Here is a 12,364-nt window from a genome sequence, read left to right on the forward strand (position 1 = left end):
GCAATTTATTAGCCATTAGCAACTTTTCATTGTCTGTAATGGTGGGATCAAAAAACGATAATCCCACCAACTCTGCATTCAAATACCACAAATGGTTTGAAAATTTGGGCAGGGCTATTTCTGCAATGTTGTTGTCACATTCTTTATAGTCTAACAGACTATGCAAAATACCTAAATCTTAAAAAACCTCTATTTGGATTTTTTCAAACTTTGAGCAACGAGCGGCACGGGTTAACGTCGTTTGATCGAGCTCAAATTTTGGCTATCTCAATATCTGGAAAGGGGAATCGTTTTGTGGGGTCCAGACGGACAAAATTCCGACATTTTTCCCCCCCATATGAGATCCGGTCACCCTAGTGTACAGTCATATGTTAAAGTTTGGGCACCCCTATTAATGTTAACCTTTTTTCTTTATAACAATTTTGGTTTTTGCAACAGCTATTTCAGTTTCATATATCTAATAACTGATGGACTCAGTTATATTTCTGGATTCAAATGAGGTTTATTGTACTAACAGAAAATGTGCAATCTGCATTTAAACAAAATTTGACCGGTGCAAAAGTATGGGCACCCTTATCATTTTCTTGATTTGAACACTCCTAACTACTTTTTACTGACTTCCTGAAGCACTAAATTGGTTTTGTAACCTCATTGAGCTTTGAACTTCATAGCCAGGTGTATCAAATCATGAGAAAAGGTATTTAAGGTGGCCACTTGCAAGTAGTCCTCCTATTTGATTCTCCTATGAAGAGTGGCATCATGGGCTCCTCCAAAACAACTCTCAAATGATCTGAAAACAAAGATTATTCAACATAGCTTTGCAGGGGAAGGATACAAAAAGTTGTCTCAGATTTAATACCTGTCAGTTTCCACTGTGAGGAACATAGTAAGGAAATGGAAGAACACAGGTACAGTTCTTGTTAAGCCCAGAAGTGGCAGGCCAAGAAAAATATCAGAAAGGCAGAGAAGAAGAATGGTGAGAACAGTCAAGGACAATCCACAGACCACCTCCAAAGACCTGCAGCATCATCTTGCTGCAGATGGTGTCACTGTGCATCGGTCAACAATACAGCGCACAAGGATAAGCTGTATGGGAGAGTGTTGCGAAAGAAGCCGTTTCTGCAGGCACGCCACAAACCGAGTCGCCTGAGGTATGCAAAAGCACATTTGGACAAGCCAGTTACATTTTGGAAGAAGGTCCTGTGGACTGATGAAACAAAGGTTGAGTTGTTTGGTCATACAAAAATGCATGGAGGCTAAAAAACACAGCATTTTTTTTTTGGGGGGGGGGGGGAAATCATGATTTCTTTTGAGATGCCTTTCTTTAAAGATCCTGATAAACTTATCTAGTGTAGGGCTTAAAAATAATCAATTGATCGCAGAACGGTGCTGGGCTGATAAGTACAAAATTCCTTAGTCAAGCAAAGTATTTGACAATTTAACAAGGTAGGAAAAGTTTCCATTCTGAAATGACTGACACATGCAGGGTTTTTCATTCAACACGTCCAACTACTATCATATAGCAAAAATTACAGTCCTTGCGATTTCAATTCCCCATCGATCCAGCATGGAAGCCCCAATGGTCTCACATCGGTTGTCACGCTGCCAGTAATGCTTATTCTTCGCAATTTTTGTTTTTCCTGTAATTGCGTAACTTTGAAGCCAGTTTTTGAAGTTTTACTTTATCATGGATGGAGCTGTATTCACTTTACACATGCTCTGCGGCCATTGCTCCACCATTATTTCATTGAAAGTCTCTATTATTGGTTTAGCTATATCTGAAAGCTCCTTGCGCAAGTGTAATGTGTATCTTTACCAGCAAAGTGCTCACAGTTCAGTGAATGAGATATCGTCTTTCATAAATCTCCCCTAATATTTGCAGATTAGGGCATTATGATGAAAAGTGACAGCACAAAAACTCAATGTAAGGTCAGAGAGAAGAATGCCACTAGAGGCCTTCTAGCCATCGGCCCATATCACCTAAAATATTGTCCTCAGTTGTCAGTGTCTATTCCACTGTAACAGGCTGACATCCTGGAGAATGGATTATTGGAAATGGATGTATTTAATGATTACCCTGTATTTTCAGCCGTGTGATATCTTTCAATTACTTTTTTCTTTCTTGGAGTGACTTACATGCAGATGTGTCCGATTACCGGTAATCTGCTTTGTGTTGCTGCCTTCCATCTGGTCTAGGTGCAAAGATCTCAACTTCATCTTTTGTGCTAATTTTGTTTTCTACTACTATTTAAAGATCTTCTAATCCGGGATTAGCCGGACAATGAAGCATTAGAACAGATAATGAAACCTTTACAAGATGGCTTATTCTTAAAGTCCAAATTTTCATAATTATTTTGGTGCCAAGTAAGTGGTGTTGTAAAAGTTCTCCCTAGTACTGCAGGTACAGATGCTGCAACCACCATTATTTGTAAATCACTCCACTATTTCGCCTTTTTTATTTTTTTCCTAATCCTAGTGTCGTCTTCAGCCTTTATCCCACATATACCTTTAGCAACATTTTCTGATGACTGTGATCGATTAAAAAGTGGAATTGTTTGCTTCTTACCTTATTTTCCAAGCGATAACAAGTTCGAGTGGAAGCCTGCACCCAGTGTGCCACCGATTCAATATCTAAAACCCCATTTGTGATGTCAACACCATTCCGAGATCCTAATGGGGCTCTTCTGAACTCTCTCCATTATGATCATTGAAGTGCTCACATGCTCGGATACCCTACAATACATCACCAACATGTGTCCCTGAAAATGAACTGGTGCCCAACTCCACAAAGTATCATCAACTGTCATCATCAAGACCTAGCCCACATTCACACTTTGCGGTGTTTGTCTGCCATATGTGTCACAGAAGATCCAGATGCATGCATCCATCATACACCATTTATCTGATGTGCTTTTGATCTTATGGGGAGTGGATGCTCCTGTAAGTCTGTGGTTTAAACGGTGGCATCTGTCAAACACTTAATTCTGAAATCTTGGTGGGATTTATGGATATTAATAAACTAACCATTCTTATGTTGCCTTTTGTTGCACATGATCTTCTCCCCTCAGAAGAGCTCATTGTTGTTCTCCTGTAAGCATTACATTTTTAACCCTCTTCATGAGGCTGCCACATCTTGACTTTTCATGGAATCTGTTAGCAGGTTTTTACTGTGTAATCTGAGAGCAGCATAATATAGGGCAAGAGAACCTGATTTCATTGTTGTATCACTTAGGGTGGTTTCACATTAGCGCTTTTTAAGCGCACGCACGGCTGGGGGTAGCTCCGCCCCCGAGCCGGCTCTCTGCCCGGCGTGCCCGCCCCTTGCTTGTAGCGCCGCCTCCTAGCGCACAGCGGCGCCTGCGATCGGCGCACCCTATCTTTAGCATAGGGTGCGCAGGCCGTGCGCTAGTTGCGCTTTGACCTGCGCTGCGCACTTTTGACGGTGCGCCGTGCGCGCCAAAATCCGAAAAGTTTGATTTTGGCGCGCACGGTGCAGATTTAATAGATATCTTGTTTAATCTGTTGTATATCTAGCAGAAGTGCTAAGCTGTGTAGAACTGCGCCCACAAATGCTGATTGGCAGCTTGCTGGCCATTTTCACAGAAAGCTGTCAATCCAGTCGGGATTGAGTTAAGGGCCCGTTACACTAAGCGATATCGCTAGCAGTATCGCTATAACATCACTGGTTTTGTGACGTAGCAGCGATATTGCTAGCGATATCGCTATGTGTGATACTTGCCTCCGACCGGCTCCCCCGCTGGTTATAGCTGATCGCGTGAGAACGTCCTGGGCCGTTTCTCGTCGGCCGCTTCCTGCTGGGCTTCCTGCTGTGGCGACGAGCAACGTGTGGGCGGGAGGACGACTTCATCGCCTCGTCTGACAGGTAAGTAGCGACTGCCGACTGCTGTTATGTCGCTGGTGAGATCTGCATGCATACTTCAGAATGAGCAGGTCCAGGAAGTGTTAAATTAAACATTTTTTTTATTTTTGTTAATAAAAATTCTTTTTTTTTTTTTTTTCACAATCCCTGTCTCCCTGTGTTTTCTTTCACTTTATTTAAGTGTGTGTATTGTTGAGTGAAGTATTAACGGGTGTTAAGTCAAGGTGTTTAGTATTAAAGTCAGCAAACATTACAGATACATTTTACTTAGCGGCTTAAACCATTTCGTCTTGCCATGCCACACGTCCAATGTCCAAAACAAAGTAGGCAGCAAATTTATCCCTCATTTGAGCAACTGTAGTCATCAGAGGGTGATCTTGGTAATCCTGCAATGTGGTAGTAACAGGTTCCTCAAGTTCTAAGTGGTGTTGCTCTTTCACCAGGATGTAATTGTGCATAACAACACATGCTTTCACTACCTCATCAGTTCTCAATTTTTAAATGGCTGTTCTCAAAATGCACCATTTAGATACCAGCAATCCAAAGGCACACTCTACAGTTCTACGTGCCCTTGTCAGTCGGTAGTTGTAAATCTTTTGGGTGTGATTCAAGGCCCGACTGGAGTATGGTTTTATAAGGTTGGCATACATTTGAAATGCCTCATCCCCCAACCACATCAAATGCCATTGGCGGTCCTTCAGTGTTCGGAAAGGTCGTGGCTGTGAAAAATTGAAATTCTTTCCATACAAACATTGGCCCATGTCAGTCTTTTTGAAAGTCTGTGAGTCATTTCCTCATCCATATGAGCCAACGTCCATGGCGACAAATCGACAGTCAGCATCTGTAATCGCCATGAGAACAAAGTATTTTTTTGTAATTGAAATACTCAGATCCACTTCCAGCAGGTTTCATAATCCGAATGTGTTTGCCGTCCAAAGCCCCCAAACAGTTTGGAAAATTACAAATGTCCTGGAATTTTGCAGCATTTTCCAGCCAGAGTTCAGTTGTGGGAGGAATTCTTCATGAAGAACGTCACATAAACCACGGCAGGTGTCTCCGACAATCCCAGAAAGTGTGGACACTCCCAATCTGGAATTCAAAATGTAGAGATAAGGTCTCTCCGGTAGCCAGGAATCTGCTGAACAGAAAATGGGGGGCGGGGAGGGAATCAGTACATGGCTGTTAGAACAGTCATATTAATGACAGGTGTTTCTTTCAAAATTACGTACTGTAGGGTCACCAACAGATGTTCCTCAGCAGGAATTGCTCGACATAGCTGTGTGTCCTGCCTGGTGATGGATCTTCGGACATGTAGCAGCAAGTCATGGAAGCTCTGTTCCGACATTCTTGTGTACTCAGAAAAAACTTCTCAGAGTTTTCATGCAGCTCTGTATACAATGAGTGGTAGACTCCATGGCTCTCGGACTTCAACGATGGGGTGTTACCAATAGTGACAATGACGTCTTCTCCGTCTTTCTCTTCTTTCTTCTTCACAAGCCACAGCAAAGGCAACGGCCAATTTCAATTGCAAATCAAGATTAATAATGAAACTCTCCACGCTAAGATCCATCTTGCAGCTAGATATAGAAGCAAAAGATAAGGTTTTCATCAGTGCAGTATGTCTATACATAGAAATCCCATGAGACACGCCCATTGGAAATATCGAACGCATGCGCAAAAACGCATGCACATGCAGCGTTTTTTTTGGCGTCACGCGTAAGATGATGGAAATAAATGCTGTGTAAACATGCGTTTGCATGCGTTTCTGCATGCAGATGATACAGTGCGCACAAAAATGCTAATGTGAACCTAGCCTTACACTATATTATGTTGTAATAGATTAAATAGCAAAAACCTGCTGACAGTTTTACTGTTAATTATAGACACTCAGTTTTAAAGTGAATTGGAGACAACAGGCCTCACCCAGACACACCGGTGCTCTGCACACTTCCCTTGGTATGAACAAGTTATTCTTGGCAGAGCCCTTTTCCTAATCATGGGGGTGTTGTTACGCTTGGCTGTTATACAAATGGCATTAACCCAGAAATGCATCTATTATGTTTTTTTTGTGCAAATGTATTTGCATGTCAAGGAGTGTTTTCTGCTTTACCCTATTTGTATATCTTCTGGTTGTGTAAACTTCCAAAGTAATTTATTTAGTTTGTTCACCTATTATCTCTGTTCTCGAAGGCAAGTTTTAAGGTTTACATTGTGTTCTGAAGATGGAAAATAGGACAGTATTGAGTGAATATAAACCAATTTATGACCGGCAGTTTTTTCCTGTTCCTGATCAAGCACAGGTTCAGATTTAGCAACCTCCTTTAACGCGTCTAAAAAATGTTCTTGCTTGGTTATGAAAATATTTTCTTTTTGTTAGGTAATCCTCCCCCGCATGTGTTGCTGCTGCCTAAGGCTACTTTCACACATCAGGTTTTCGGCGTCAGGCGCGATCCGGCGTCGTGCCGGAACGCCGGATCCGGCAAATGTTTTGTAAAACCTGATGTGCCGGATCCGGTTTTCTGCCGGATCCGTCTTGTTCTTGACAGACAAAACCGGATCCGTCTCATCCGGTTCATCCGTTTTTCGACGGATTACGCCGGATCCGGTTTTTAAAATTGACCCTTGAGGCCTTCCGAACGGGATTGGCTACTGGAAAACTATATATAGCGTGTTCCTACAGCCCTTCTTTGACAGGTTGTAGAGCAGAAAGTGCAGGTTGGAGAGAAGAGCAAGTTACTGACGAAGATGGATGCTGTGATTGGAAATATTTTGAAGAATTTGGCGGATTTTATAGCGGAGGCGAATCGTTTGAGGGTGATTGTTCTGGAGAAGGAGAGAGCGAGACAGCAGCGCATCAGGCATCGTAGATGACATTTGTGGATCCACCCCATCACAGCCAAGAGAATGACGCGTGGGGTCTATTCTACACTCTGCATGGACCTTCGACGAAACCCGGATACATTTTTTGGATATGTTCGGATGAAAATGGAGAATTTTGATTACTTGGTGGAGCGCATTGCACACCTCATAAGAAAAGCGGACACCTATTGCCGCTTCTCTGTTTCACCCGCAGAGCGTCTGATGGTGACTTTAAGGTAAGCCACATTTATTGGATGTGATCGCATCAGAGCACACTTTCGCTGCAATCTTGTTGGTGGTAGTTTGTATCTCCAAGTGTTATAGCTGAGTTTTGGTATGTAATGCTGTGATTTAAAACTAATTGTTTTTTAATTCCCCACAGATTTCTTGCAACTGGAGAATCCCTTTCGTCACTGCATTTCCAGTACAGACTCGGGATTTCCACCATATCTGGAATAGTGAAGTACACATGCCGTGCACTGTGGGACTCCTTAGCTGAAGAGTTTTTACCAGAGCCCACAACAGAGAGGTGGATTGAAATTGCTGACAAGTTTCAACAGATATGTCAGTTTCCCAACTGCTTGGGCGCTGTGGACGGGAAACATATCCGCATTGTAAAGCCAGCCGGATCGGGATCGGAATATTTCAATTACAAGAAATATTTTTCAATTGTCCTCATGGCCATCACTGACGCGGAATACAAATTTATTGCTGTTGATATTGGGGCCTATGGCCGCTCCAATGACTCTCAAGTTTTCAAACTGTCTGCCATGGGGCGTAAACTGTATGGAAACACCTTCCAGTTCCCACCACCTAGACCGCTGCCGCAAACATCTGGTCCACCTATGCCATTTGTCTGTGTAGGGGATGAAGCCTTCCAGCTGTCAGAACACCTTTTGAAACCGTACTCTAGCAGAGGATTGACAAGAACAAAACGCATTTTTAATTACCGCCTCACAAGAGCAAGAAGAATGGTTGAATGTACCTTTGGTATTCTGACAGCCAAATGGCGGGTCCTATTGACTGCGATCAACCTCAAGACAGAAACTGTGGACGAGGTGATCAAAGCTTGCGTGGTACTCCACAATTTTGTTATCTGCAAGGAACCCATTTCCATTGAGGACACCTCTGAAGAAACCACCTTGCAAGATTACCATGACATTACCACTAGAAGTTCTGTGACGGTTTCAGTAATGAGGGACAATTTTGCACTATACTTTGTCACCTCAAGGCAGCGTACACTGGCAGGATGACAGTGTGTGAAAGATTTGTGCCCTAACCAAACTTGTGTACCTTCTGTACCAACAGTATATACCTTTTGCCAACCAAAGTTGGCTATCTTGTCATGGTCTCTATTTTTAGCTTTAGGCCACAGGTGTGTACCTGGTTGTGTTTGATACAAAGTATTTCACCTTTTAACAAAAGTTGTGTACATTGTTAGGAAATCACCAACAATAAACACAACTTTTTAGGTGAAATACTTTGCTTCAAACACAACCAGAACACAACTGTGGCAAAAAGCTAAAATTTACCCACAGTTATATACCTTGTTTTGAATACCTTTTTACCTTTTAAATACCCTGTATTTAACCTTTTTTTTAAACATATTTCGCCGCAGAAAGAAATGACAGACAACCAGTGTAAACAATAATTTAACTTTTATTTAAAATATTTTTTTTTTTAAACTGTTTTTAAAGTTAAAAAAACTTTTTTAATAAAGGTTTGAAACCAACTGGGCATTTTTATTACAAAACACATCATAAATCTGTGTAGTGTGGGGTGGAAATACTGCTGGAGGGGCTGCGGGACACTTCGACAATGGGAGTGTGGAGAGAGGACTGGGTTCGTGGTGGGGAAGGAACAGTTAGAGGTGATGGTGTGGAAAAAGCTACAGAATGGGTGGACATGTGGGAGGCAGAAGAGGTGGTGGGCGGTGGAGTGGAGGGTTGGGCAGGGACTGTAGGAGCAGATGATGTTGATGGAAAGTTGTATGGGGAAGGAGTTTGGTACGGGGCAGGAGTTTGGTACGGGGCAGGTTGCTGGAAGTGGAGAGATGTCTGGTACTGGGGAGGTTGCTGGTATGTAATAGGAGGGGGAGGATGGAAAGTGGCTGGAGGGGGTGCAGATGTAATAGGAGGGGGAGGATGGAAAGTGGCTGTAGGGGTGCAGGTGGAGGAACTACAGTGGTGGGAGGTGGAGGTTGGGAGGTAACCTGCTGTAGAGCACCGTGGCACGAATGCATTACATGCATCTGCTGGGTAGGAGATAGTGTTGCCATGCGCTCCACAACAGACCTGAAAAAGGTGTGGTTTGGCGAAGATCTTGCTTCTGAATGCATGGTTTGCAGAAGTGTCTTCACCTCCAGAATGCTGGAGTTGATCTGCTGAAAGCCTGCGGAGATTTGCTCTGACAAGACTTTTAGACAGTTCTGGAAAGATGCATTCAGATGCAAGAACTCTGGCGCATAACTCTTTTCCTGACCCCTCTGCCGCTGCCGCCCAGTACCCGCAGGTGTACTAGAGGTGGCAGGGGCAGAAGGGTGGGGTAAAGGGAAAGCGATCTCCTCACCAGCAGCTTCATGTAATGTAGGCGGCCACGCTGGATCCGGCGTGTCCGGCTTTTTCGCCGGAGACAAAAAACGTTACAGTAGCCGTTTTTTCCAGACGCCGGATCGCGTCACATTGCCGGATCCGGCGAAAATCGGATGAAACGCATGGCCATCCGGCTCGATCCGGCTCTAATGCAAGTCAATGGGGGGGAAACCGGATTCGGCATTGCATTTCGCCGGATCCGGTTTTTGTCAAAAGCGCCGGATCGCGCCTGACGGCGAAAACCTGATGTGTGAAAGAGGCCTAACCCGCAAGGGCTCAAACATTATCTGAGCACACCCAAGATACCCGAGCATTCTCAGATAACACGTTATCCGAGCATGTTCACTCATCACTAATGGTTAACACTGATCAATAATGTCTAGCTTCTCTCCAGGGAGTTTCCCTGTGTCTGACAGCTGGGTCCCTGCCCTCACAGCTGTACTATGTGTGCAGCAGCTCTGTTTTGCAGTGACATTTTAGAACGTAACTTCAGAATAGATCATGAACCACCCGGATGTTTATAGTGTGTGGTTGGTCCTGAAGTACTGTAGTCAAAGTTGTTTCTGAGCTTGACCAACTCTTACGAGGCCTACTGGTGACCACATTGCCTTGAACTTATGTTTGTACTAGGATTTTTTCTTTTCTCTTTTTTTTTTTTTTTTTTTTTTTTTTTTTTTCCTGACTTGGCCAATATTTCTGATAATTTTACCCTAACTGGGGCCAGCAACTCTGTTAAAGTTCAGAGGTCACACCTAATGCAGATCTTTGTACCTACTTATTATAACCCTTTGCACTCTTTATGGGCCTGAGCATATCCAGGTATTCCCATTTCTCACATTATTTGAATTTGGGTTGTTTTTAGTGATTTATTAGTACCAGAGATTTTACTGTATTTGCAATATTCTGCTTTTCATAATGCCCTATCCTTAAGTGTAAATGCTGTGCTCAGTACAGGTTTTATATGATGGTTGTGTAATTATTGTCTATCTAGGCGGATGTTGACAAGGCGGTGAAAGCTGCACGAGAGGCATTTAAACTGGGGTCACCATGGAGGAGAATGGATGCCTCCCAAAGGGGAGTCTTGATGAATAGACTGGCTGATCTTATTGAGAGGGACATAGCTGTACTTGCTGTAAGTATCTTTATCATATGCAGTAGGTTAAAAAAAAAAAGCATAATGGTTAAGTGTTACCTAGTCTGTTATTGCTGCATCTTCTACAATGGTGGAAATGTCTGGGGGTTTTCTTGACGTAAAGTATGAATGGCTTACCATTAGGATAAGACACCAGGTTTTGATCTTTGAGGGTCCAACCCTGAGGATTTCACTAATCCTCAAAGTGAAGAGGCCACATCACACTAGTAAGTTCTTCAGGCCCTTTGCTAATTACATCTTCATAGAAGCTCAGATATGAGTTTTTCTAAAGTGACCCTAAAGCCCCCCGTCTCACATAGCGAGATCGCTGTTGCGTCACTGATTTTGTGACGCAACCGCGATCTCGCTGCGTGTGACACAAAGCGGCGATCAGGCCCCTGCTGCGATGTCGCTGATTGTGCTCGAATGTCCTGGGCCATTTTTTGATCGCTGGTGTCCCGCTGGCCAGCATGCATCGCTGTGTTTGACAGGGACAACGACGAACGACCTCAATACTACAGGTCTGAGAGACAGGGTCCCAACGACCGTCGTATCATTGCTGCGTCGCTGTTGAGATCTGACTGTTTGACATCTCACCAGCGACTTCGTAGCGACGCACCAGCGATCCCTACTAAGTCGCATCGTGAGACCCTTGTCTGGCTGTTAGCCATCTTCCCCCCACCCTCTACAAAAATATGCTCTGCTGAGCTTTGTGTCATATTTGTGCCCTAAAGGAACACAAATGAATTTTTGGTGAGCCAGAAGGAGAATGTAGCCTTACAGCCATTATTATATTGACTTTTACCAAATTGGATGGGTTCAGGTTGGAAGATTGGAGAAGTCAAATTTCTTGTTTTAGAAGACCATAAATAAGATCCTGGCAGTTGCTGTAGACGTTCAGTGAATGCATGCTGCAGCCATACACTATTCCTAAAATGCATAAAAAAAAAAGGAGAATTTTGGTTTGTTTCTGCTAAAACTTTTTAAATAGTTGGCTTGTGTATTCTTTTTGTTTTTAAGAATTTGGAAACGCTGGATAATGGAAAGCCCTATGCCATATCCTATGCAGTAGATCTGGAACTTGTAATAAAATGCATTCGGTAAGTCGGTTTTGGAAACTTCTAGTTGATGCTTATTGATTTTAATATTCGTTGGTTGTATGGATGGACCAGCAATGCCTTCTTGATGCTCTTCTATAGTTGGCATACATGTTTCAATAACTTTTACAGAGATGCAGAATAATTTTAACTGCATACAAACTGTACAACAATTGTTTTAAGTGACTAAAAAATTGCGATCTGTTTTGCATATTCCTGGTGCACTCTGTTTCCACGAAGTTGGACCACGATTCACAAGGGCACCTAGATCGGCAGTGATTATCTCCTGCTGGTAAAACACTCATTGTATTGGAACAGCACACAGGCTAATTAGTGACATCGTTGAAATCAATATCTCAACCTCTACCTCAAGTTGCCCTCATATTAAATAGCAAAAACCTGCTGACAGATTTCTTTTAGGCTGTGTGCACACGTAGCGATTTTTAAGCATTTTTGCCGCGATTTTCGGCGCGAAAACGCTTAAAAATCGTGTACAGAACGCACCCCATGCACTCCTATGGTATTCCGCACATGCTGTGCTAATGCTGCGCTTTTTTCGGCGGCGGAATCGCAACGCGGAAAATATCGCAGCGTGCTCATTCTTTTGTGTGGAATCGCAAAGAATTGCCGCGATTCCGCACCCATAGGAATGCATGAGAACCGCTTACTTCCCGCATGTGGCTATGCCCACCATGCGGGAAGTTAAGCGTCTCATGTGCGGTTGGTACCCACGGTGTGGAGGAGAGGAGACTGTCCTCCAGGCCCTGGGTACCATTCCCCTGTAAAAAAAAAAAATAAAAAATCG

The 12,364-nt window shown here is 43.3% G+C and overlaps 1 protein-coding gene across 2 annotated transcripts in view; it reads left to right on the top strand.

The window, feature by feature from the left end:
* LOC141078926 (aldehyde dehydrogenase, mitochondrial) overlaps positions 1-12,364 on the top strand; it is a 43,340-nt gene that overhangs the window by 17,800 nt on the left and 13,176 nt on the right. For both annotated transcript variants that reach the window (XM_073565274.1, XM_073565257.1), the window contains exons 3-4: positions 10,322-10,462; positions 11,483-11,562. In XM_073565274.1, the coding sequence (XP_073421375.1) occupies positions 10,388-10,462; positions 11,483-11,562 (155 nt within the window). In that variant the 5' untranslated portion in view covers positions 10,322-10,387. The remainder of the gene's footprint in view (positions 1-10,321; positions 10,463-11,482; positions 11,563-12,364) is intronic.

The sequence above is a fragment of the Dendrobates tinctorius genome, unplaced genomic scaffold (genome assembly GCF_039654945.1).
Source record: "Dendrobates tinctorius isolate UK_male_01 unplaced genomic scaffold, ASM3965494v1 ptg000003l, whole genome shotgun sequence".
Lineage (NCBI taxonomy): Eukaryota > Metazoa > Chordata > Amphibia > Anura > Dendrobatidae > Dendrobates > Dendrobates tinctorius.